The sequence below is a fragment of the Rhinatrema bivittatum genome, chromosome 7 (assembly GCF_901001135.1).
Source record: "Rhinatrema bivittatum chromosome 7, aRhiBiv1.1, whole genome shotgun sequence".
Taxonomy (NCBI): Eukaryota; Metazoa; Chordata; class Amphibia; order Gymnophiona; family Rhinatrematidae; genus Rhinatrema; species Rhinatrema bivittatum.
Genome location: NC_042621.1, coordinates 86,834,658 through 86,859,884, shown reverse-complemented (window position 1 = coordinate 86,859,884; position 25,227 = coordinate 86,834,658). Strand labels below are relative to the sequence as shown.

At 49.8% G+C, this 25,227-nt stretch overlaps 1 protein-coding gene across 3 annotated transcripts in view; it reads left to right on the top strand.

The window, feature by feature from the left end:
- CTU2 (cytosolic thiouridylase subunit 2) overlaps positions 1 to 24,237 on the top strand; it is a 43,725-nt gene extending 19,488 nt beyond the window's left edge. For 2 of the 3 annotated variants that reach the window (XM_029608629.1, XM_029608628.1), the window contains exons 8-15: positions 8,312 to 8,447; positions 8,544 to 8,675; positions 9,107 to 9,198; positions 15,151 to 15,239; positions 16,253 to 16,403; positions 17,756 to 17,810; positions 18,007 to 18,065; positions 18,238 to 24,237. In XM_029608629.1, coding sequence (XP_029464489.1) covers positions 8,312 to 8,447; positions 8,544 to 8,675; positions 9,107 to 9,198; positions 15,151 to 15,239; positions 16,253 to 16,403; positions 17,756 to 17,810; positions 18,007 to 18,065; positions 18,238 to 18,313 — 790 coding nt within the window. In that variant the 3' untranslated portion in view covers positions 18,314 to 24,237. Of the gene's footprint in view, positions 1 to 8,311; positions 8,448 to 8,543; positions 8,676 to 9,106; positions 9,199 to 15,150; positions 15,240 to 16,018; positions 16,226 to 16,252; positions 16,404 to 17,755; positions 17,811 to 18,006; positions 18,066 to 18,237 lie in introns of those variants that run through there. The other variant, XM_029608630.1, reaches the window with a different exon arrangement.
- The last annotated feature ends 990 nt before the right edge of the window (positions 24,238 to 25,227 follow it).

The following is a 25,227-nucleotide window of genomic DNA, read 5'->3' as shown; positions in this document are numbered from 1 at the left end:
CGTTCAAAGGTTTTTTCTTTTTTTTTTGTTTGGTTCTTAACAGCATTTTGGATCCAGTTACTTCCTATCAGAACTTCAAGGCACCGGAAGTCTTTCTCAACTGGAGATACATACGTAAGAGCGGTTCTTTCACGTGTTGATAGTTCAAATTACATGTTGGTTGTCACTTGCTTGATCTTCTACTGGTTAACTTTACCTTTTCTTGCTTTGATAACGTTTATACTGAAGGGATGCAGAGTGAGCACTGTCCTCATATAGGATACCCTTTTAGTTTTTCTCTGTCTCCATCTGCTGGACAGGAGGCTCAATCCACTGTCTGGACCGATTTGTGGTACTACAGGAACAAAAATTAGCAGGTAAGAACCAATTTTCCTATCCCTCCCCCAGTTGAGAATTCCTGAGGTGATTTCCTAGATCCCTCAGAGGTGTGCCTTGGTCCGGTAGTCAGTTCCCGGTGAGGATTTTGCTGCCGAAGCAGCTGAAAGGCAGCGGGCACAGGAAGCCAAGCGCAGCAGCGACGGCCAAAGCCCTCCCCCTCCGCAGCCGGAGACCGTCTCTATTCTCAGCTGGTAAGCGCCGAGCCCAGGTAAGTTTAAAAAAAAAAAAAGATTTACCTCCTGATTCAGAGACATTGGAGAGGTTTTCGGTAAGACTTCCTCCAGTCTCCTTGCTCGATGTGCGTTCCTGATCCTGTTCTGGTAAGGGGAAGTGGGCTTCCAAACGGGTTAAGCGGCCCCATATTAGGCTTGGTCGGCATACCGTGTGGTAGGCTGCGGTGGCGCCATCTTGCGCGTATCTTTGTGGGTGCCATATTGCCCTCCTTGGAACCTCGGTAGACTCAGTGCATTGGCTCTGCACGTGCGCTGAGCATATAATGTCACGTGCGTACATACGCGCAAAGCCTACTAAGCGCAAAATACAGCCAAAGCCGGGTGCACAGGCTGTGTGTACGCCTTGCCGCGTCCTGCCCAGGCACCCCATATCTGTGCATAAAGTTTTAAGCTCAAGCCGACAGAGCGCATGGTTACCACCGCCAATGGCTCCGGCAGCCAAGAAACATAAGCGCCTTTCCCTGTACTTACCCGGATTAGTCCAGACTCTTGGGTTTATGCATCCGTGCCAGGAGACGGAGAAGGTTTCACTGACACTGCTTGATAAACCCTAGTGCAACCTCTAGTTTCTCAATATTTCTCTGTCTTCAGCAGATGGTAGATGATGCTAAACCTGGAGTTCTGTGGTTCGGGCAGTTTTTGTTTTTGAGCCTTTCTCCCAGGGGTCTTTTTTGCTTTTTGGAGTCCTAAGGGGTTATACCCTGACCGGTCGAGGCGGGCAAGCCAGGGGTCTGGGACCTCTATCTGTGTTCGACTTGTGTGCCCATGGGGTGTAAATCTGGTGGTCCAGATCCCTCCACGAGGCCGCTCTGGTGGCTGCAGGCTCCATAATAAAGCCTCCATAATAAAGTTTTTGTTTAAGAAAAAAAAAAAGCCAGAAGCAGAAGTTTTGAGAACAGGCGAGGCTTGCCAATTGGGTGGCTTCCTCTTCCTTTCAGGCTCCAGTGGGGGGGGGGGGGGGCGGATATCAGAGCAAGGTTTGTTTATTTCTGGTACAGGCAGTCCCCCCCTCTCTGGTGTGATGACCCGCGGGTCGGCATGCAGGGCTTGTGGCTCTGCTCTTGTGCGGCTCAATCGGCAGGGCTTTTGTGCAGGGTGCTCTGGTGGGGAGGGCTCGTCGGAGGGTCCACCACCGGCGAAACGGCGTCGGGGCTCTTGCGCGGTCTGGTTGCTCGCACAGCACGGCTCTGGCCATTTTGTTTTCTTCGGCAGTTCCCGTGCTACGGGAGGGGGATGCTCCCCCCACGCCTGTCCTCTGCCTGTTCCGACTCCGGCCTCGATTGGGGGGATGGGGAGGAGGAAGTAAGCCATAGGTTGCTGGTTCCCAGCCCCCTGTAGGTGGGGCAGACCTGCTGCGGCCTTTTTCTCCGGATTTTGGCCTGCTGCTGCATGATGCCTATTTAGCAAGGCAGCAAGCAGAGTGCAGGGCTCAGTTTTCCAGGTCCCTGCCTGTCCGCCAGGCCCCTGCCTGTCCGCCAGGCCAAAAGCCCTTCGGGGGGTCCCCAGGCAGCATGGCTCCAGGCTCAGTCGAACCTCCCAGGTCCAGCGGCTGCTCGGTGGTCCTCCGTCGGGTACAGGTCAGGAGGAATCTGACATTATGCTCGAGGTTCCTAGGGACCCCGGGGGGAATCCTGATCGGGATGGATCTGGGGACCGGAGGGCCAGACCCAGAGACAGTTTGCTCGCCTCAGTCCCAGAGGGGGATGACCTGAAGGTGGTTCACCTTTTTTTGGAAGGACGAACTTGAGGCTTTATTGCCTTTGGCCTACCACGTCCTTGGGGTTAAAATCCCTCAGCAGGAATCTAATTTGGATGAGACTGATCCCGTTTTAGACAGTATGCACAGCCCTCCTACAGTTTTTCCATACCACGTATCAGTGAAGAAATTGGTGGAGGTGGAATGGAGTTTTCCTGATTCCAGTCTGAAGGTGGGGAGGGCCATGTCAAAAATGTATCCGGTGCCAGAGCAGGCACTGGAACCTTTTGCTCTCCCTAAGGTGGACGCTGCGGTTTCCGTGGTCACCAAGCGAATGACTATCCCGATGATAGGTTCTGTGGCTTTGAAAGACGTTTAGAATCGCAAATTGGAGATTCAACTCAAGCGGATTTTTGAGGTCTCGGCCTCAGGCTTGAGAGCCACTGTTTGTTCTAGTTTTATGCAGTGTGCGTGCCTCTACTGGGTACAGCAGTTGCAGAAGAGCCTGCCCAAGTCGGGGGAGGACGCAGACAAGGCTGAGCGGATTGAGGTAGCCGTGGCTTATGGGGCGGATGCGCTTTATGATTTGGTGCATACCTCCTCTAGGGTAATGGCTTCTGCTGTGGCGGCCAGAAGATTACTTTGGTTGTGTAACTGGGCCGCGGATATCTCCTTCAAAGCGCATTTAGACTCGCTTCCCTTCAAAGGTCGCTTCTTATTTGGGGAGGATCTTGAGCAGCTAATGCAGTCTCTTGGAGAGAATAAAGCACTCTGGTCACCCGAGGATAAACTTAAGGCCAAAACGTTTTTTCAAGTGCGGTCTCTGTTTTGCTCCGATAGGAGATCTAGACCCTTGAGGGCTGTGCCCGGTTCTCAGAGCCAGTTCTCTCCTCGGGGTCAGTCCTGGGGGCAGTCCTTTCGGGGTGCCCGGAGGCCATTCCGAGAAGCTGCTGGAGGGTCTACAGCCGGAGGTAAGTCTTTGCAATGAGGTGAGGCTGGTCCATTCTGTCGTTCCTATTATAGGAGGTTGCCTGACTCCGATCTTAGACTACTGGACCAGAGTAACACAGGATGAGTGGGTTCTCAGTGTGGTTAGAGCGGCTATGCTTTAGAATTTGCTCAGCCTTTTTGCGAACTGTTTCTAATTCCCCCATGTGGTCCCATGGGCAAGCAGTTAGCAGTACGGGAGATCCTAGATTGTCTCCAACGCATGGGGGCGGTAATTCCAGTTCCCTTGGCAGAAGTTCGCAAGGGAAGATATTTCATCTATTTTAAGGTCCCGAAGAAGGAGGGCACGTTTCATCTGATTCTTGATTTGAAAAAGGTAAATGCAGTGCTCAAGGTGCCGCGCTTCCGGATGGAAACCTTGCGGTCAGTGATAGCGACAGTTCGCAAGGGAGAGTTTCTGGCTTCACTGGATGTCACCCAGGCCTATCTCTGCATTCCCAGCCATCCAGACTCGCACGTTTTCTCTGTTTCAAGATTCTGGGACAGCATTTTCAGTTTCAGGGCTTTCCTTTTGGTCTGGCCACAGCCCCGCGCACTTTCACCAAGGTGATGCTGGTGGTAGCGGCGCTGCAGTGGGAAGGTATTCTGGTGCATCCATATCTGGACGACTGGCTTATCACAGCAAAGCCCATTGGCCCTTTGTCACCAATCAGTTCTCAAGGCTCTTGATCTTCTCCAGTCCCCCAGTGGGGTAGTGAATATGGCAAAGAGTCATTTGATCCCGACACAATCTTTGGAGAATCTGGGTGCTCGGTTCGACACCTTGGTCAGCAAAGTGTATCTTTTGGAGAAGAGAGTATTGAAACTGCAGAGTCAGGTTCGCCAAGGTCTGGGATTATTTGCAGATCCTGGGCTCGATGACTTCCACCCTGGAGTTAGTGCTGTGGGCGTTTTCCCATCTATGGAACAGCTCCCCTATGAGGAAAGGCTGAAGAGGTTAGGACTGTTCAGCTTGGAGAAGAGACGGCTGAGGGGGGATATGAAAGAGGTCTTTAAGATCATGAGAGGTCTTGAACGAGTAGATGTGACTCGGTTAGTTACACTTTCGAATAATAGAAGGACTAGGGGGCATTCCATGAAGTTAGCAATTAACACATTTAAGACTAATCGGAGAAAATTCTTTTTCACTCAACGCACAATAAAGCTCTGGAATTTGTTGCCAGAGGATGTGGTTAGTGCAGTTAGTGTAGCTGGGTTCAAAAAAGGTTTGGATAAGTTCTTGGAGGAGAAGTCCATTAATGGCTATTAATCAATTATACTTAGGGAATAGCCACTGCTATTAATTACATCAGTAGCATGGGATCTTCTTAGGTAATTGCCAGGTTCTTGTGGCCTGGTTTTGGCCTCTGTTGGAAACAGGATGCTGGGCTTGATGGACCCTTGGTCTGACCCAGCATGGCAATTTCTTATGTTCTTATGAGACTCTTGCAGAGGGCACTTTTGGCTTGTTGGCAGCCGATATCCAAGGAATTTCAAATTCCATTGCCCCTCGAGGGCGAAGTGAGAGAGAGCCTTTCCTGGTGGCTTCAGACTTCCAGTCTCGTTCAAGGGGTGGACCTCGATGTTCTGGATTGGGTGATAGAGACTGGCATCGGTAGTAACTGTGGATGGGGAGTAGTTTGTCAACAGCACTCGGTCCATGGTACTTGGTCTGCGAGAGAATCTGCTTGGTCTATCAACTGGTTAGAGACCAGGGTGGTCCGCTTAGCCTTGCGGGAGTTTCTGCCATTAGTCTGAGGTTGGTCATTCAGTAAGGATTCTTTGACAATGCGACCTCAGCGGCTTAAAGCAATCGGCAGGGTGGAACCAAGAGCCAAGCAATAGCTCGGGAGGCATAGCACTTGATTTTTTGGACAGAATGGCACTTGGAACGCATAGCTGTGTCCCACATAGCCGAGGTCAAAAACGTTCAGGCGGACTTCCTGAGTTGAACTCAGTTAGACCTGGGCGAGGGGGAATTATCGGATTCTGTGATGCAACTCATTCGAGATCGATGAGGGTCTCCTCGTGTATTTCATAGCAACTCGTCAAAATGCCAAAGCGTTTCGTTTCTTCAGTCGGAGATGTCATAACGGGGCCGAAGGCAGCGACGTGCTAGTTCTGCCTTGGCCCCAAGGGGTCCTTCTATATGTCTTCCCCCCCCTGGCTATTAGTGGGCAAGGTGTTGCATTGCATAGAAAAAAATCACGGAGAGGTGGCATTGGTTGCTTCGGAGTGGCTGCGGTGTCTGTTTCGCGGATCTGTTCAACCTGGCAGTGGATGGACCGATTCTCTTTAGGCATCTGGAGGGTCTCCTTTGTCAGGGCGCCATATTTTCTGACCAGGCTGCTCACGTTTGTATAGCGGCATGGCATTTGAGAGGCCAAGGTTAAGCAGTGGAGGTTATCCTGAAACTGTCCTGTCGAGACCCTCCTTCGTTCAAATTTCGAGTTCAGGGGTTTTGTTGAGGATAGTACCTTCTTTTTTGTGAAAGTGGTTTCGTATTTCATGTGAACCAGACAGCGAATGCATCGGTAGATGCATTCGCTCCACATGCGAAGGAGCTCAAGTGGTTAGATGTTCGGTGAGCTCTATTGTGCTATCTCGAGGTGACGGATGATTTCAGGAGGTCCGACCACCTTTTTGTTTTGTGGAGCAGCATGAAGCAAGGTTTCAAAGCTTCTAAGGCAACTGTTGCATGTTGGTTGAAAGAGGCAATTGGGTCCACTTACATTACAGGAGGTTGTGAAATTCTGGAGGTCTTATGGGCTCATTCTATGCATTTGTAGGCGGCATCCTGGGCGGAAGCGCAGCTGATGTCTCCTCAGGAGATTTGCAGGGCAGCGCCTTGGAAGTCGCAGCATACCGTTGCGCGACACTATCGTTTGGATTCAGGTTCTCTTTCCTTTAGCGAGAGTGTTCTGAGAGTGGGGCTCTCCAGGTCCCACCCTTAGGGGGCTTTGGCACATCCCAGGAGTCTGGACTGATCCAGGTACGAACAGGGAAGGGAAAATTGGTTCTTACCTGCTAATTTTCATTCCTGTAGTACCAGGAATCAGTTCAGAATACGCCCGATTTAAGGAGGTAGAGAGCTCAGCTGTTCTTTTTATTACAGAAGGCCATTTTGTTGGTATAGTTTAAGAAGATTTTCATACAGTTTAAGAAGGTTTTCATTAGTTTGGTTTTTGCAACTGTTTTTTATTGCTTGGGTACAGATCAATACTGAGGAATTGCAGATGGCCCTAAGGTTTATCAAGCAATGTCGGTGAAACTTTCTCAGTCTCCATCTGCTGGCAGGGATGCATAAACCCAGGAATCTGGACTGATCCGTGGTACCACAGGAACGAAAATTAGCAGGTAAGAACCAATTTTCCTTCCTTTCTGCGCTGCTTGACATATTAGGGATTCACAATCTGACCTGGATTCCAACTTATGTCAGCACTGTGAGGAAGTCTAGGGAGAGTTTGCCTCCCCGGACTTTGCTAAACCCGGCTCCTCCCATTCAGAGGATGGGTTAGCCACAGCCTTAAATGGAAGTAGCCCGGATCTGAGTTACCCCTGAGACTGGGTCATCCGTAGGAGAGGGAAATTCAGCGGCTCCTACCCCAATACCTCCTGGGCTAAGCATGGACCTGGCTGCCTTCTCTCTGGTGGAATTTTTCCAGGGCCTACAAGCCTTCGTAGAGGCACAGTTGGCTTCCTCAATTGCCCCTGTCCAGATGGAACCTCAGCCAATAAGCCTTCCCTCTCCCAGTCCTATCGGCAGACTCAAGGCATGCCTTGCCTCACCTGGCAGGGACCCAGATGGCACAGACAAAGAGGATTACAGATTCTTTGGAAGATGGGGAAATTCCCACTGGTTTAGAACTGTATCGCACCATGTTATGGTTTTTCCATAGTGTTAAGCACTAAATCACGCTTAAAGGCGCTTCTCCGTGAACACAAAGGTACCATACCAAATTTAGTAGAAACAAATTCTAATTTATTAGTGCATATCAATAAGCAATGCAGGCATTTTTGGGAGGAACAGTGGGACAGGACCTCTCTGGCCAGATGCATAGGAGAGGCTCTACCCTTTCTTTTTCTCCGTACATTAGTAAAGTCTTCTTATTATAGATAACACAAACAGTCTCAATCCCTAAATTGCTTGAATCTTATGGGAGTATCATGTACAAAGTTTCTTGTGTCAAAACAAGATAAATTAAACCTAAGTTACCCTGATCCCCCTCCCAAATTGAGGCCCACTTGCCTAATGTTCACATCAATCTTCTGTTAGTCCTTTGTCCTGTCAGGTTTTCACCCTCAGGGGAGGTTTCCAAGACTCTGGTTTCGCTGGTACCACTTTAGTTGAAACGTTAGCCCATGAAATTCTAACCTTTTCCCTCTGCTTTTCTGTGACCCCATGACCTTCCATCATAAGTTTTTGACATCTCCTGCTGCTGTCCAGATGTCTCCTGTAATTTCTCCAAATCACGGTTAATAGGGCATTTAAGGTTTCCATGGCCAGAACTGCAAGCAGGCCAAGGCAGCAAAGAATTCTGGGTGAGTCATAGTCTCCATGTTGGTCTCAAACTTAGGCACACATATCACATGGAAGGAGATGGATTCCTCGGATGTCAGTAACTGTGAGGGATATTAGTTTCCCTGTGTTACCTCGTTTTTCCATTGTCTGTTTAGATTTCTTGCTCTTATTTAAAAAAAAAGAAAGAAAAAGACTGAGAGAAGAATAGACCCTACCGAAAGATTGTTGCTGGTTTTAATATTGCCCACGGTTTAGTTTTTGCAGAATTTACTGGCAGGCTGATGTTGGCGCAGAGCTATATGAGGGGTGATATTAGCAAGCTTTTGGTCTCCATCTTCATCTGCTGGTAGGAGTGCATAATTCACTTGTGTGGACTAGCCTGACTGATCTAGAGGAAAGGAAATTATCAGTTAAGTAGTAATTTCACCTTCTGCATTAATACCTTATTTCCTTGTTAATGCCTCTGTGTCCATGCCTTCTTTTCTTATCTGGCAGGAGCCATCTGATTGTGCATACAGCCAGAATCCAGGGCTACTCCAAGGTGATGCTGGGAGACAGTTGTACACGCCTGGCAGTGAAGCTGCTGACTAACATCTCCCTGGGAAGAGGAGCCTTCCTGGCCATGGACACTGTACGCATTTCCCGAGGGTTTGGGTGGGTTCTGTTCTCTCTGGGAGCCAACATCACAGCTCTAGATGTCCTCTCTCTCTCTTTCTCTTTCTCCCAGGGTTTCTCAGATAGCCGTCATGGGGATGTAGTAGTGGTGCGTCCCATGAGAGAGTACTCCCTGAAGGAAATCTCCTTCTATACCAAGATGTTTGGGGTCCCGACTGTCTTCAGCCCTGCGTTAAACACTAAGGTATGGGGAAAGGGATATCGAGTCTCTAGACAAAACATTTCTACTGACCACAGTCTTCTCCTCATGTAGACTAAAACTGCACAGCCTGCACTTTGTAGGTACTATGCAACTTGTCTAGTCAGAATGCTGTATGAAAGACAATTGTTGGTCCCTTAAGCTGATTTTTCCTGTGCGGTCTATGTCCATATTGGATGGATGACAAACTTCTGACCCCATGAGTGGCCTTTTGTAAGTGCATTGTGTGTGTTCAGCTTGTTTTCCAATTCTGTGTCGCATGCCATATCTCCTTAGGAGTGGAAGAGAACATGGAGTGGCTAGCAGCATGTTTAAGACATTAGAGCATTGTCCTGTTAAGTTTCAGTGGCATTTTACAAAGCAATTTCTTTCCCAATGTTGTTAATCATTGCTGGTATCTCTCTCTGCTTTTTCAGGCCTCTGATAAAGGGAGCATCCATCAACTGACCGAGAATTTTATCAACAAGTTGCAGGCTGACTTCCCCTCCACAGTCAGCACAGTCTACAGGTATCGGCTTTTTCTTTAAAAAGTCTCTCTGGCTGAAGGTGCGAGGAGAACTTCATTTTCCTAGCGTGTAGCCAGATGAACTCATGACCAATGGGTATTGTGCTCTCCTGATAGCAGATGGGAGACAGAGTCATATTTCAAAGCTGATGTCACTACATATACCTGTGCCAGGTAGCTTAGCTCTTCAGTATTTCTCCATCTCCTAAGCAGATGTGGACACTGTCCCATATAGAATAGTGTTAGCAATTACAAAATACAACAAGAAGAAAATTTACCTTAAGAAGACAAGCCCCGCTCTCCTGTCCTTCCCTCAGTTGAGAATTCCTGAGGTGATTTCCGAGATTCCTCAGAGGTAAGCCTTGGTCCGGCAGCCGGCTACTGGCGTGGACTTAGCCCCCAGTGTAGCTGAAAGGCAGCAGGTGCAGAATCGAGTGTGGCAGTGAAGGTAATTCCCTCTCCCCCTGCAGCCGGAGACCGCCCGACACACGACCGGGAAACGCCAAGACCAGGTAAGTTAGAAACCTTCTCTTAAGTCTCTGGTCTCCGAAGCTTGAATAGCCGCACAGATAGCTTCTTCTGTCGAGCGTCTTAAAAAAATTGGGTTGAGCAGCTCGACCTTGAGCTAGTCCCCGATCCTGTGCGAGGGTCCACACACGTGGAGACCCTCGGAGGGGGGGGGTGCCATCTTGCCAGCGGGGTTGTCGGCACCATCTTCCCCCCCTTGGCCGCCACATTGTCCGCACATACGAGCAGTGCGCACAGCGATGCACATAACTGGGCCAGGCGTGCACATCGGAGTTGTGCGCACAAAATTCTGCGCGCACAACTTGCGCATCCCGCGCGCATAACCTCTGCGCACACGGAACCCACAACCAAGCGTCTCCACGTGCACACCTACACGCACAACCGAGTTTTAAGCCGGCTACGCGCACAAACCATGGCACCGCTGGCCAAAAGGGCCAAGAGACAAGCCCTCTGCCCAGCCTGCCACCTGAGAGCTATGCAATCTGAAGTGGACTCCTGCCTATGCCAGCAGTGCGAAGAGGCCCAGAGGAACCAAAGCAAGGCCCCCTAAAGCCAGTACAGGGATCCGGATCCACTGATGATAGTACCCCGGACCTATGATTCTCTAACTCTGTGCCCCCACAGGCAGGCACCTCTGGGTCCTCCTCCACAACCCCAACGGGGATTAACATAGACCCAGGGACCTTCTCCTAGATGGAATTCTTCAAAGGGCTGCAAACCTTTATCCAGGCTCAACCAGCCCCTGCCGTGTCCCAGCCTCAACCCCTGCCGGAAGCACAAGACCTTTCCGGCACCTCCAGGGCTCATCGAGAAATGCCTCTCCTAACCAAGAACCTTGGAGATATGGACACCTCGGATGCTGAGACCAACTCCCTGGAGGAAGGAGAAATCCCTCCAGGGATGCAGCCATACCGAACCATGCTGTGTTTCTTCCACAAAGATGAATTACCAACACTTGTGTCCCAGACTCTGAAGACGCTGGGCATTCCAGGTGCGGACCCCAGTGGAACCAAAGATGAATCCCATTCTGGTGTCCCTCCATCAGGCCTCGTGCTATTTTCCTATGTTGGAAGCCATCCGGCAACTAATTGACCTAGAATGGAATGCCCCAGAGGCCAGCTTCAAAGGGGAGCGTGCCCTAGAAGCCCTATACCCCCTGGAACCCACGGCCAAGGAACTCTTACGTTTCCCAAAAGTGGACGCTATGGTCTGCACAATTTCTAAGCGTACGACCATCCCCATCGAGGGAGGAGCGACACTGAAGGATGCCCAGGACAGACGTCTGGAATCCATCCTTAAACAGTCCTTTGATATAGCAGCAATGACCCTGCAGATTGCTTCCTGCTGCGCCATGGTGGCACGGTCCTGCTTGCTCCTCTCCAGAGATGCAACCACACCCGGTGAAATAATGGAGCCTGCGGTTTCCTTCCTTACGGATGTTATATCAGACCTAGTGTGCACTTCAGCCAGGGGCATCGCCTCGGCAGTGGCAGCCAGAAGATAACTATGGCTCCGAAACTGGTCAGCCGATGCAACCTCCAAAGCGAACCTCGCGAGAATGCCTTTTAAAGGATTTCTCTTGTTCGGAAGCGAATTGGAAAAGTTAGCCAATAAATGGGGCAAATCTCCAGTACCTCGGCTACCAGAAGATAGGAACAAGAGAAGTCAGCACTCCTCCCCCTGAAGGAACAAGGGCAGAGGATCACAGCGCTTTGGACCTTACAGGAATTCACACTACCAAGGACCTTGCCCCTCAGGAAGATCTCAGTCCTTTCGGAACAAATACACCAAGAGGGGGGGAGCAGGCTCAGGAACAGGTTCCCGCCATACCCCACAATGAGAAACAGCAGACCCATCCACAGGAAGAAGACATAGGGGGCAAACTTACCCCCTTCTACCAAAGATGGGTTGAGATAACATCGGACAAGTGGGTCCTAACCATCATTCGAGAAGGATACTGTCTAGAATTCCACAGCATCCCTCAAGACAAATTTATGAGATCACCATGCCACTCCCACTCCAAGAGGATGGCAGTGGAAACAGCATTAGCAAGACTACTCAGCCTAAAGGCGATAACCCCGGTGCCCACGCCCTAAAAAATACTGGCCACTATTCCATCTATTTTATCGTCCCCGAGAAGGAAGAAATGTTCCGGCCCATCCTGGACCTCAAGACAGTCAACAGTTGCATGAGCATACCACACTTTCGCATGGAGACCCTACGCTCGGTCATAAGGGCAGTACAGCCAGGAGAATTCCTAACCTCTATGGATCTATCCGAAGCCTATCTCCACATCACTGTCCATTGGGATCATCAGCGCTTTCTGCGCTTTGCGATACTGGGCCAGCATTACCAGTTTCGGGCACTACCCTTCGGCCTAGCTACCGCCCCCAGAACCTTCACCAAGATCATGGGGGTAGTGGCGGCAACAGAGAAAAGAAGGAATCCTGGTACATCCTTACCTGGATGATTGGCTGATCAGGGCAAAGTCCCCAGAGGAGAGTCGTCAGGTGACCACCAGGGTCAAGAACCTGCTGCAGGAACTAGAGTGGGTCGTCAACACAGCCAAGAGCTCTCTACAACCCTCCCAGTCACTAGAGTACCTGGGAGTCCAATTCGACACCAAACAGGACAAGGTCTTCCTTCCCCCTCCAAGGAGAAGGAAACTGATGGCTCAGCTGCGGAAACTGCTGGCCTCTGCTCGCCCCAAGGTATGGGACTACCTTCAGGTCCTCGGCCTCATGACGTCAACCCTGGAAGTCGTTCCGTGGGCAAGGGCCCACATGCAACCATTACAGCGCTCCCTACTATCACGATGGAATCCAACGTCCCAGAACTACATCCACCTCCAGCTACCAGCAGAGGTCCGGAAGCGGCTTCAATGGTGACTACAGGAAGACCACCTGAGCAAAGGAGTAAACCCTATCCCCACTGAACTGGATCTTGCTTACCACGGATGCGAGCCTGCAAGGGTGGGGAGCCCACTGTCAGGGCCTGATGGCCCAGGGACAATGGAACGAGGAAGAGACTGTATTGAACTTAAACCTCCTGGAAGCTCGAGCAGTCAGGCTAGCCTGCCTACGATTCAGTCACAGACTCCGGGACGAGGCAGTCAGAGTCATGTCCGACAACGCCACAACTGTTGCCTACATCAACCGCCAGGGAGGAACCAAGAGCCAGCAGGTGTCCCTGGAAATAGACCCTCTCATGGCGTGGGCAGAACTAAACCTGCAAGGGATTTTAGCCTCCCACATAGCGGGAAAATACAACGTTTCTGCGGACTACCTCAGCAGAGAGAGCCTAGACCCAGGGGAATGGATGCTGTCGACCACAGCCTTCCAATTAATAGTAAATCGCTGGGGACTCCCAGCCATGGACCTTCTGGCAACCCGTTCCAACGCCCAAGTTCTTCAGCCGTAGACGAGAACCACAGTCCTGGAGGATCGACGCTCTCGTCCAGACCTGGCCACAGGAAGCCCTACTGTATGCCTTCCCTCCATGGCCACTAATAGGCAGGGTCATCCGCAAGATAGAACACCACAGGGGACTAGTCCTCCTAGTGGCCCTGGACTGGCCAAGAAGACCATGGTATGCAGACATGCGAAGATTACTTGCGGGGAACCCTCTATGCCTACCTCCACACAGGGACCTTCTCCGACAGGGTCCAATCCTCTACGAAGATCTGACTCTATTCTCTCTTACTGTCTGGCCCTTGAGAGGACTCGCCTGAAGAAGAACGGCTACTCCAAGGCAGTGATTGACACCCTACTTCGAACGTGCAAATTCTCCACATCTCTGGTTTACATACGGATCTGGAGAGTATTCGAAGCCTGGTGCGAGGACTGTGGGCTCCTTCTGCGAACAGTAAAAATCCCCATGATCCTGTAATTCCTGCAGGATGGCTTGACGAAAGGGCTAACACTCATCTCTCTCAAGGTTCAAGTTGCCACCCTGGCCTGCTTCAGAGCCAAAGTGGAGGACATCAGACTATCAACACATCCAGATGTCTCTTGCTTCCTGAAAGTGGTCAAACAAATCCGACCACCCCTAAAGTGGCCGATGCCCCTATGGAATCTCAATCTAGTACTAGACTTCCTAGTGGGAACTTCCTTCAGACCCACACGCGGTCTGTCACTACGGCTCCTGACCTTGAAAACAGCCTTCTTGGTAGCAATATGTTCAGCTCATCACATCTCTGAATTTCAAGCGCTATCCTGTCGGGAACCATTCCTTAGGTTCACACCCGGAGCCATACAGCTGCGCACTGTCCCCTCCTTTCTACCGAAAGTGGTTTCTCAGTTTCACCTGAACCAAACCATATCATTACCATCTCCAGACGAACGTAAGGACTCGGAAGACTCGCACCTCCTTCGCCATCTTAATGTCGGCAGACTTCTAGTCAGATACCTGGAAAGATCGGAACCTGTACGAAAGACGGCCCACCTATTCGTCCTTCACAGTGGGAAGAAACCAGGGGAAGCGGACTTGCAGGCCACCATAGCCTGCTGGATCAAAGAAGTAATCAAGGTGGCCTATGTAGAGGCAGGAAAGCCCTTGCCCCTCAGTTAAAGCTCATTCGACAAGGGCCCAGACAGATTCCTGGGCGGAAACCAAGCTGCTGTCGCCCATCGAGCAGCGACATGGTCCTTCATACACACCTTCTCCAGGTTCTACCACCTGGATGTCCAGGCACGGGAGGACACAGCCTTTGCAAGGGCAGCACTAAGTGGGCCACGAGCAGCCTCCCATCCGGTAGGGGAGTAGCTTTTGTACATCCCATTGGTCCTGAGTCCATCTGGCTACATGCTAGGAAATGGAGAAATTACTTACCTGATAATTTCGTTTTCCTTAGTGAGAACAGATGGACTCAGCATCCCGCCCACTGCTGCTCCAGAAATAGAGAACCTCTGATATCAATCTCAAGACTGTATGGGTAAGCCTTGGCCTACCTCTATGTTAAGACACCTGCGGTTACCTAGGTGTCGGTGTTTGTTTCAGCGCACCAGTGGTCTCCAGTGCCAAAATGTTTTTATAGATATAATCAGTTGAACCTGTTCAAGGTTAATCAAGTATTAAACAACATATATCCACTCTGGCTTTTCAAAGAGAATACTGAAGAGCTGAGCTTGCTGCACGGGTATACGTAAGGTGACATCAGCTTTGAAATCTGACTCAGTCTCCCATCTGCTATCAGGAGAGCGCACAATACCCATTGGTCCTGAGTCCATCTGTCTACACTAAGGAAAACGAAATTATCAGGTAAGTAATTTCTCCATTAAAAAGATGTCTAGAGTTTAAGTGATGAGCCTCGGCCTGCAGGAGAACACCTTGGGCCTTGGCTTCTGAGGCTCCGGCATATTTTCCCACTGCCATGGTCTGGGCAGTATTCTGGAACATTTTGAATGTGTTTTACTGTTTTTGCTGTAGGACCAGTGAGAAGTTGAATGTGGGAGGCCTCAACAAGGATTCTGCTACATTCTGCCTCTTCTGCCTGTGTCCCTTGGATACGCAAGTTGGTATGTAAACGGGGGATCATCAACTCTTTCTGTGGGGAGCCCTAAAAAGAAACTCACACTGCCCACTAGAAAATAAAGTCACATTAAAAGGCAAAATGTTTTTTATTTTCCTACCACCCTAGCAACACAAGTTTAGCGCCCGCCCCGTGTTACAGGCTTCTAGTGCGGGTCTCTGAGCTCCCTGGAGAGTTTTTTCCTGCCCTCCTTCCCCTCATTGGTGGAAATTGGCATTTGAATATTGCCCAGCGTGACGATGCAGGAAAAGGTACGCGCACAACTCCATTCTGCATAGGCTCCCCCCCCCCTGCACGCGAGGTGGTTGTTCCAGGGGCAGAGGTGGGGCAAGGAAAGCATTTTCATACGATTGTCAGAAATCTGCGTGTAAATGCACAGGTAAGGAAGTTGCACGAATGTGTCCGTGCGTACTGGGCCAACCTGTGAACTTGGGGATAAAGTAAAAGCTAACGTCTGCAGGTACTTTGTAAAAAAATTTCCCGCCCAGAGCTTGCAGAGCTGTTTCCTTTTAATGATCAGTGCTGGGAACATCCGTGATCTTGTTACCGTGCGTCTGACGGCTGCTCGGGCAGTGTTCAGTGGCATTTGCTCGGGTGCAAAACCTTTATAGCTGGGTGGAGTGGCAGCTTTGAAAATAGGTGTGTGCCTACTTTTAGCTACAGTGAAAGGGGCATGTGGTGAGCACATTGGAAAGGGATACGTGTGGACAGCGCAGCTGGATTTGAAGGTACAATCTTCCATGCAAATTGTATCTGCTCCAACAGTAACTCCAGAAGTCTGCAAGTTTCAAAAAGAAAATGTGCTCATGCTTTCCCTCTTGCAAATGAGCTGAAAGGTTTATGGCTGTGGGCAACATGGAAATTGCTCCCTCGATGTGCCGTGGAGCTTGACTGGGCAAACTGCCAAGAATAGGTGATTTGAGCAGATCTGCATTTGTAAAGAAATAGTGCTGTTCAGTGGTGAACCCTCCTCTAGGATGTGCATTTTTCTTGTTCCAGGAAAGGCCTCCGCTTTCTATGCCGCTCTGGTTTCAGAGCGTCTTTCTCAAAAGAGCTCCCCTGACCCACCCGGGAAAGAGCGCTGTGCCAGGTCACAGGAGCAGAGTGAATGCTGCATGAAGGCTTCCGCCAGCAGCTCATCCACTCTCAGGTAAGGTGTCAATCCCTCCAAACTACTCTGCCCATCCTAGCATTTCCAGAAAATCTGTTTTATATATGCACAAACCGTTAAGCCCGTAAGAACGGGCTTCATTAATAAATATTTTTTCAGTTCGGTTTTCAGAAACTGCACTCTTCTACACTTCTTCTCCATCACTACCCCTTCCCCCTCGCTCATTCACTTCGGTCACTCTCTCCCCTGCCCTCACTCAAACTCCCTTCCCTCAATCTTACTCACCCTCTTTCTCCCACTGCCTCCCTCCCCTCTCACTGAAACCCCCTTCCCTCACTCTCACCTCCCCCCCCCCCCATTCTCACTCCCACTCCCTCCCCTCCTCAGTCACTCCCCACCCTCTCCCAATCCCATGCCTCACTCTCATCCCCCTCCCGTCCCCTCTCAGTCACTACGCTATGTGACTCACTCCTTCCCTTGTGGCACTGCGCATCTGTCAGAGCTCTCGCCGTTCCTCCCGTCCCAACTTCCTCCCCCCGATACTCCTTGTCCGCGCGCTGAACTCACGCCAGTTCTTGTCTCCATGGAGAGAGATGCACGGCCCATCGGTCAGAGCTCTCTGCTCTGCACACGCGAGGTACAGCTGCTCTCTACTGCGCATTTGTGGACCATCGGTCAAAGCCTATCCTCTTCCCTTTTCCTGCCATCCCTTCTCATCTTCCCTTTCCTTCCCCTCTCACCTCATCCACAACCCCTTCCCTCTCCCTCAGCCCTCTTCCACTCCCTCTTTTTCTCTTCTCCACAACTTCTTACCCTTCCCACTTACTCACTCACATCCTCTTCCCTTTTCCTTCCATCTCCTCTCAGCTTCCCTTTCCTTCCCCTCCCCTCCCACCTCATCCACAACCCCTTCCCTCTCCCAGTGTTGTCATACCAGTGGCAGCAACAGCTCGGGTCCCTCATTCTTGCTGCAAGATGTCGGCCGCTCGCCCGCCACCCCAGGGTCCCATTAAGCGCGGCCCCGCCCCCTTTGGACGGCACAGGCACGGAGATGGGATGTCTCCGGGGGGGGTCTCTTGCGTGCGCCTCACCACCGAGCTCGTTGCTGGCCCGCCCGACGCTTGGATACCGCCGCCGCTGCTCCTCCCCACCACAAAACGCCATATCCACCGCTGTGACCAACCTGCTCTGACCGACGTGCTCTCTCGCCTGTGCATGCGCGACACGTCGGTCAAGCCTCATTTATCTAGATTGATGCATTGCATGTTTGGATTGTTGTTATATGCTAGAAATAGCTTGTAAAGCTGCTTTTCTCACTGACTGTAACTGGTACCATATTGATTCTGGTGTGGTCTTGTTTAAAAGCTCTTCTCTCTACGGTTTCCCACCAGGTCAGACTTCCTTAACCTGCTCTGCTATGGCTGCAGGGTGACTGCTAAGGAGCTGGTGAGTGGAGACATGTTGCACTACAGTGTGAGATTCTGCCGCTACTCATCGCTTTATTTTTAATGAGACGGGGCTGGGAAAAGCCGGCTGCATGGGCAGAGCCAAGCCTGAATCTAGAAAGTCACCAGGAGTCAGTATTGCTCAGGAAGTAATGGGTGGAGAACAATAGTTCTTATTATTTTCTTATTGCTTTCAGACCACGCTGGATTACTTACCGCACTATATCCACTGCGAGGCTGACCGCAGAGCACGCAGGTAGCTGGAGACTGTTTCCTGCTGATAAATTGCATGCTTTGTGGTGTGACCAGAGTTAAATTGTCTGAGAAGCTTTGCTGGAGAAAGCCTCCGCTGGCACTGATGGGAGAATCTGTGAAATGAATGCATGCACTGCAGACTGTGAGAGCTCACTTTTGTGTTCTGTCTCCAGGGCTGCCATGAAGGAGGAAGTCCAGGAGTTTCTGCTTCATGACGATACTGATTTGAACCAGGCGATGAGGATATGACAAGTAGCAATGGGAAAGCCCTCTTCATTTTGTTATAAGACAATTCCAAAAGCCTTCATGTTAGCTCTGGCTACAACCATCTTCTGCACACAGCTACGGTGTGGGACACAGTTAATTTGCAAGCATCTCTCCGCTACTCTAGGTCACTGTGGAATCATTTGCTACCTGTCCCTGTTCTGAAATGGCCAGGCCAGCTCCAGTCCATTTTACTCTGGTGTGGGTCCCCTCCACCTTTCTTCTCCCAGCTCTTGACGTCCCTGGTCACTTAGTAAGAACACTGCTTGAACTTCACAATCTCTTGTCAGTAAGCATCAACCTAATGAGGGCAAAGTGATTTTCTTTTCTAGAAAATGAGGTGGAGACAGTTACCAAACCCAACCATCTTAGGAGGCAGATCCCCCTTAAGCAGATGACTTGTGCCTAATTTACCACCAGCATTGTGGATTTGCGGTGGGCTATATGGTTTCTGTAATAGAGACTCATCTATTGTATCTGTACCAGCAGCACAGTTACAGGACTAGCTCGACGCAAACAACGCTCCTTGAGCTGGGTAGCTTTTTCTCTCTCCCCCCCCCCCCCCCTCCATATGAAGGTTAGTGGTTCAGGTGCTTCCAGACTGGAGCTGAAGCTGTCGTTCTCCTGTTCATACCTGGATCAGGCCAGACCCCTGGGATTGTGCCTCCCTTCTAGCAGATGGAGACAGAGGAAGTTTCACTGCCAGTGGCACATGACCCGGGGTGGCACCTGCAGTCCCTCAGTATTTCTCAGTCTCCAGCAGATGGATAGAGGTGCAATCCCTATGGTCTGGGAGGTAGGGGAGGGGGGAGAGAGAGAAAATTCTTTTTGCTTTATATCCTCCCAGAAGATTGCTAGGCCCTGGTAGGGCTATCCCTCCTGGTGGTGAGGGAAAATAGTAGGAGGTCGGGGACCCTTGGCTGTCGCTCGCTAATGGGGGAGGTATAACTAGTGGGGCTAGTTCCTCCTCCCCGAGGAGAACAATTGTTCTACAGCAGCTGCTCTTTCAGGGAAGTAATTTTAGCCTTCTGTTTTAAGTTAAGTTATACAAAAAAAAACTTGGCAAGGTTTTAGCAGCCGGGAGGGCTATGTTGGAGCCTTGAGCAGCTACTGGGAAATGAGTGTGTGGGTGAAAGGTTTTTTCTTGGCAGCGCGGCCAGCAGGGCTGTTTTGCCACATGGTCCGGGCCTCTGTGGAGTCGGTGCGGTTTGCGGAGTTGCGATGGCACATGGCAGTACATGCCACTCATGCGGCAACGCGAGGACATCTATCTCGCACCGGACTGTGTTCCCGCTGCCTCTCAAGGGGAAGAGGGCGGATCAGGGCAGTCAGAGACTGCACAAGAGCAGCAGCCCAAAGGTAAGGCAAGTGCGGGAACGACTTTAAAGTCAGCCTCCCTTCCCCTGCCAGGCGTGGGAAAGTCTGCCATTTTATCCAGCGCTGAGGCCCCCTCAGGACAGTTTCGGGGGCGTGAGGACCTCTCACCTCCAGTGGAGCAGGGTACTTTCGATTGGAGGGAGCCCGATTTTGGAAGGGGATCTTTCTGAGGATGTATCAGAGGATCCCATTTCATTTTCCTCTGAATTCTGTACGAATCATATTTGGCACGAAAGGCGGGTGGGAGGATGGACCGGGCTCAAAGGCTCAGTGATCGGCGACCAGCTAAGAGACCTGGAAGTTCTGGGTGGTCTGGTTCCACTCAAGGCATCCAGGGTCTTCAGAATGAGCACCGCTCAGGGCAGTTCAGATGTTGGCTCAGATAAGGCTCCGCAGATTCCAGACTTTCCGGATCCAATTGGGATGGACAGTGATCCAGCTGCTTCCAATAGAGTTCCAGATGAGCCAGTGCCAGAGGAGGATGACCCTAAAGTGGTGCATGTGTTCCGGAAAGAGGAATTGTGGCCCTTAATTCCTCGTGTTCATGAGAAGCTGGGGATCAAAGTTCCTCAGGAGGAGTCTGCTCAAGAGGGCGTGGACCCAGTCATGGATGGACTGATGGGTCCTTTTCAGAAGTTGGTGAAAAAGCTGGTGGTCATGGAGAGGGATACTCCTGAGATGGGCCTGAAGGTAAGTCGGGCGATGGCTAAGTTGTATCCATTGCGGGAGGACACCCTTGAGTTGTTGGTACTCCCTAAGATGGATGTGTTGGTTTCTGTGGTCACTAAGAAGACCACTATTCCTGTGGCTGGTTCAGCAGCACTGAAGGACAGGAAGTTGGAAATTTTTATTTATTTATTTATTTGATCATTTTATATACCGAAACTTTCGTAAATAACTTCAAGCCGGTTTACAGAGTTCTTTAAAAGACAATACATAAATTATCAAAGCATTCTTCAAAATTAAAACAAAATTAAAACCTAATATATGATGCCCAGAAAGTTATAATCTCAAAGTAAAATAACCCCCCATCAATTCCTCTCAAGAAGATATTTGAGGTGTCTGCGCTGGGCATTTGGGCTGCTGTGTGCAGTAGTTTCATGCAGAGGGCCAGTTTGCACTGAGTGCAGCAGTTACAGGCTATGAGATTGTTTTCTCCATCTTGAGACTAAGTAGGCGGACTGTCTGGAGGCAGCAGCAGCTTATGTAATGGATACCCTGTATAACCTCATCAGAACGTCTTCGAGAATTATGATGTCTGCGGTTTCGGCCAGAAGGCTCCTTTGGTTAAGGAACTGGTCAGTGGATGTGTGGTCTAAATCTCGTTTGGGAGCCTTACTGTTTAAGGGAAAGCTTCTGGTGAGGACTTAGAGGAGCTCGTGAAGTGTGTCAGGGAGACCAAAGGCATAGGCTGCCAGCCCAGAGGAAACAAAGGTTCCTTTGCGGGCTGGTCCTGGTTACAATCAAAGAGATGGCTTCATGCAGGAAGGCCCTCGGCAGGGGCTGAGATGCAAAGTGCTGGAAGGCAGCAATCCTGGAACCCTTTCAAGGGAGCAGAAAGCCAGGCAAAGAAGATCTCATCCAGGGCTCTGGCAGAGCCAAGTCCACTCAATGAAGTGAGGCCAGCAGTTGAGATCACTGGGATGGGTGGTGAACCTGGTGAAGAGTCATCTCACCCCATCTCAGGTTCTGGAGTTCTTGGGAGAGTGCTTAGACACCAGTACAGGAAGGGTCTTCTTTTCTGAGGATCATATACTCAAGTTGCAGAAGCAGGTGCGCTGGTTATTGAAAGGGGAGGTACCCAGGGCCTGTGATTACCTTCAAGTGTTGAGCTATATGGCCTTGACATTAGAGCCGATCCCTTGAGCTTTTGTGCATATGAGGCCTCTGCAACGGTCTCTCCTTTCCCATTGGGATCCTTTGTTGGAACAGTTTCATCTTCCGCTATCAATCGAGGAGCCCCCCGACCAGTCTTTCATGGTAGCTTGGCCAGGAGCATTTAAGGCGCGGAGTGGACTTGGAAGTACCAGACTGGGTGGTGTATACCACAGATGCCAGTCTCTCTGGCTGGGGAGCAGTATGCCAGAGTCACTCGGCCCAGGGGCAGTGGTCCGAGGAAGAGAAGTCCTCGTCTATCAATCATTTGGAGACGAGGGCAGTGCGGTGAGCATTGCTGGCGTTTGTCTCCATTGAGTGGCCATGCGTTGCACATCTTGTCGGACATCGTAACCATGGTGGCTTATATTAACAGACAAGCAGGTACAAGGAGTCAGGCGGTAGCCCAGGAAGATCAGGACTTGTTTCTCTGGACGGAGCAGAATCTGGTGGTGTTAGCGGCGTCTCACATTGCCGGGGTGGACAATGTGCAAGTGGATTTTCTCAGCTGCTAGAAGCTGGATCCCGGGGAGTGGGAGCTGTCAGACGAAGCGATGGCTTTGATATTGCGCTGGTGGGGTATGCCCCACCTGGATTTGATGGCATCATGAAGGAACACCAGGGCGCCCTGGTTCTTCAGTCACAGAAGAGAGCGGAAGGTATGGATGCTCTAGTTCTGCCTTGGCCCCAAGGGATCCTACTTTGTGTTTCCTCTGTGGCCTCTGGTAGGAAATTGCCACGACTAATATAAAATCACCTCAGAGAAGTGATTCTGGTGGTACCAGAGTGGCCTGTGGTTCGTAGATCTGGTCAACATGGTAGAAGACCGTATGCTACGGCTCACCCATTTGCCAAAGCTGCTTCGTCAGGGTCTGTTATTTTCGGATCGGGCGGATCACTTTTGTCTTGCGGCTTGGCTTTTGAGAGGAGGTGTTTGAGAGCAAAATGATATCCAAACGATGTCATTACTACTTTGTTGCAGGCTAGAAAGGCATCCACTTCTTTGTCGTATGTAAGGGTCTGGAAAGTTTTTGAGTCCTGGTGCACGGGTCAAGAAATAGTCTTGCCTCAGGCCTTGATATCTCACATCTTGGCTTTTTTGCAGAAAGGATTGATGAAAGACTTGGCCTTTAACTCTGAAGGTTCAGGTGGTGGCCTTGGGTTGTCTTAAAGGCAAGGTGCATGGAGTGTTGTTGGCTACCCACCCAGGTGTGTTCCTCTTCTTTTGGGGGTCAAAACATCTATGGCCTTCCTGTGTGGAAAATATGTCCTTCATGGAACCTTAATCTAGTCCTTAGAGGAATGTGTGTGGCGCCTTTTGAACCTTTAAAAAGGGCAACATTAAAAGATCTTACTTTGAAAGTGGTGTTTCTGGTAGCCATTTGTTCCACATGAAGGATTTCAGAGCTTCAAGTGTTATCGTGCAGCAAACCTTTTTTTAAAGATCTTGGCTACTGGCATTTCCTTGAGGATGATGCTCTCCTTTCTCCTGAAAGTTGTAGTAGCGTTCCATTTGAACCAGACAGTGGAACTGCCAGCCTTTTCAGATTTGGACGCGAAAGCCCTGCATCGTAGAGAATTATGTTGTTTGGATGTGAAGGAAAATTTATTGCATTATCTCAAGTTCACCAATAGCTTCAGGATATCTGACCATCTCTTTGTGCTTTGGAGTGGTCCTAGGAAAGGGCAGAAGGCTTCAAAATCCACAATAGCAAGATGGTTGAAGAAGGCAATAAACTTGACTTGTATGTGTAAGGGGTGTCCAGTTCCAGAGGAATTGAGGGCTCAATCAGTTCGGTCTCAGGTGACTTCTTAGGCTGAGTACCTGCTGGTGTCGCCACAAGAAATTTGTCAGGCGGCTACATGGAAGTCGTTGCACACTTTTGCCAGACATGACCGTTTGGATGTCCAAGCCCCAGAGACCAGGGTTTTGGTGAGTGTTCTTCGAGCAGGACTGTAGTCCTGCTCGAAGAAAGCTTGGGTACATCCCAGGAGTCTGGACTGATCCAAGAAGGAACAGGAAAGGAAAGTTTGGTTCTTACCTGCTAACTTTTGTTCCTGGAATACCACGGATCAGTCCAGAGTCCTGTCTTGGTGTGGGGGACAGTCTGCTCGTATTTCTGACATGAGTGTGTTGTGTATAAGCTGCAGAGCTGCTTACGATTTCAAGTTTGTTCTCCTGGGTTGGAGTTTTGAAGCGAACCATTTTCTTTTGGGGTTTTAACCTTTTTTCCCCCTTGTTCATTTGTGGAAAGTTATTTGCTTTAAGGTTGTTATAGAGAAAATCTTGGCTTGGGTACAGGTCAATACTGAAGGACTGCAGATGGCACTCCGGGTTCTATGCCACTGTCAGTGAAACTTTCTCTGTCTAATTTTGCTGGAAGAGGCATAATCCTAGGAGTCTGGACTGATCCGTGGTATTCCAGGAACAATAATTAACAGGTAAGAACCAATTTTCCTTTTCTCACTTCCCACAGTCTACTCTGAGTGCCCCTATAGCTGGTCTGGCAATTTTGGTTTTCCCCAATCATTTGTACTTTTCTAAAGTGCTTCAACCTTTTGGTTTAAAATCATGTTTATACTTTTAAGGAAAGTCCAAAGTTCTATTTAATTACAGTTTTACCTTTTATGTTAAAAATAAATATATTGAAAAAATGCAGTCTGCTGTAGCCCAATGTTTCTGAACAGGTAACACAATGCTTGATTAGTGCCTGCCCCAGCAATCACTGTGCGCATTGGGCTAGCCGTGTAGTCTGACTAAAGACTGATTGGCTTATGCCATTCCCTGCCCTACATTGGCACCAAAGCACTATCCCACATCACACTATTTCTTGCAGTGCCATGCTCTATACCTGTGCCCTGCAGTTGATTGCATTTCCTGCTCTGTTGATTAAATACAAATCCCTGTTACACCACAGCTCGAGTAGCAATGGAAAACATTACTGGTCTGTTCTGCTGCTTGGGAAAGTGACACAGAACAGACTGACACTGAGTGAGGGTGAGAGAAGAGCAGAAACTCGCTGGTGCCAAGGTAGGACAGCATGTGAATGTTAACATAAGGCTTGCCATACTGGGTCAGGCCAAAGGTCCATCAAGCCCAGCATCCTGTTTCCAACAGTGGCCAATCCAGGTCACAAGTACCTGGCAGGATCCCAAGGGGTAGATAAATTCCAAGCTGCATATCCCAGGGATAAGAAGTGGATTTCTGCAACTTCATCTTAATGATGATTTATGGACTTTTCCTCCAAGAACTTGTCCTTACCTTTTTTTTTTTTTTTTTTTTTTAAATGCAGCTCCACTAATAGCTTTCCTGCATCCTATGGCAACAAATTCCAGAGCTTAATTATGCATAGAGTAAAAAAAAATAGCCTCTTATTAGTTTGAAATGCATTACTTCATAACTTCGTTGTTGTCCCCTAGTCTTTGTACTCTTTGAAAGAGTAAACAACTGATTAACACTTTCTCGTTCCACTCCACTCATTATTTTATAGACCTCTATCATATCCCCCCTCAGCCATCTCTTCTCCAAACTGAAGAGTCCTAACCTCTTTAACCTTTCCTCATAGGTAACTTGTTCCATTCCCTTTAGAATGTCGCCCATCTCAGTACCTTTTCTAATTCTGCTATAGCTTTTTTGAAATATGGTG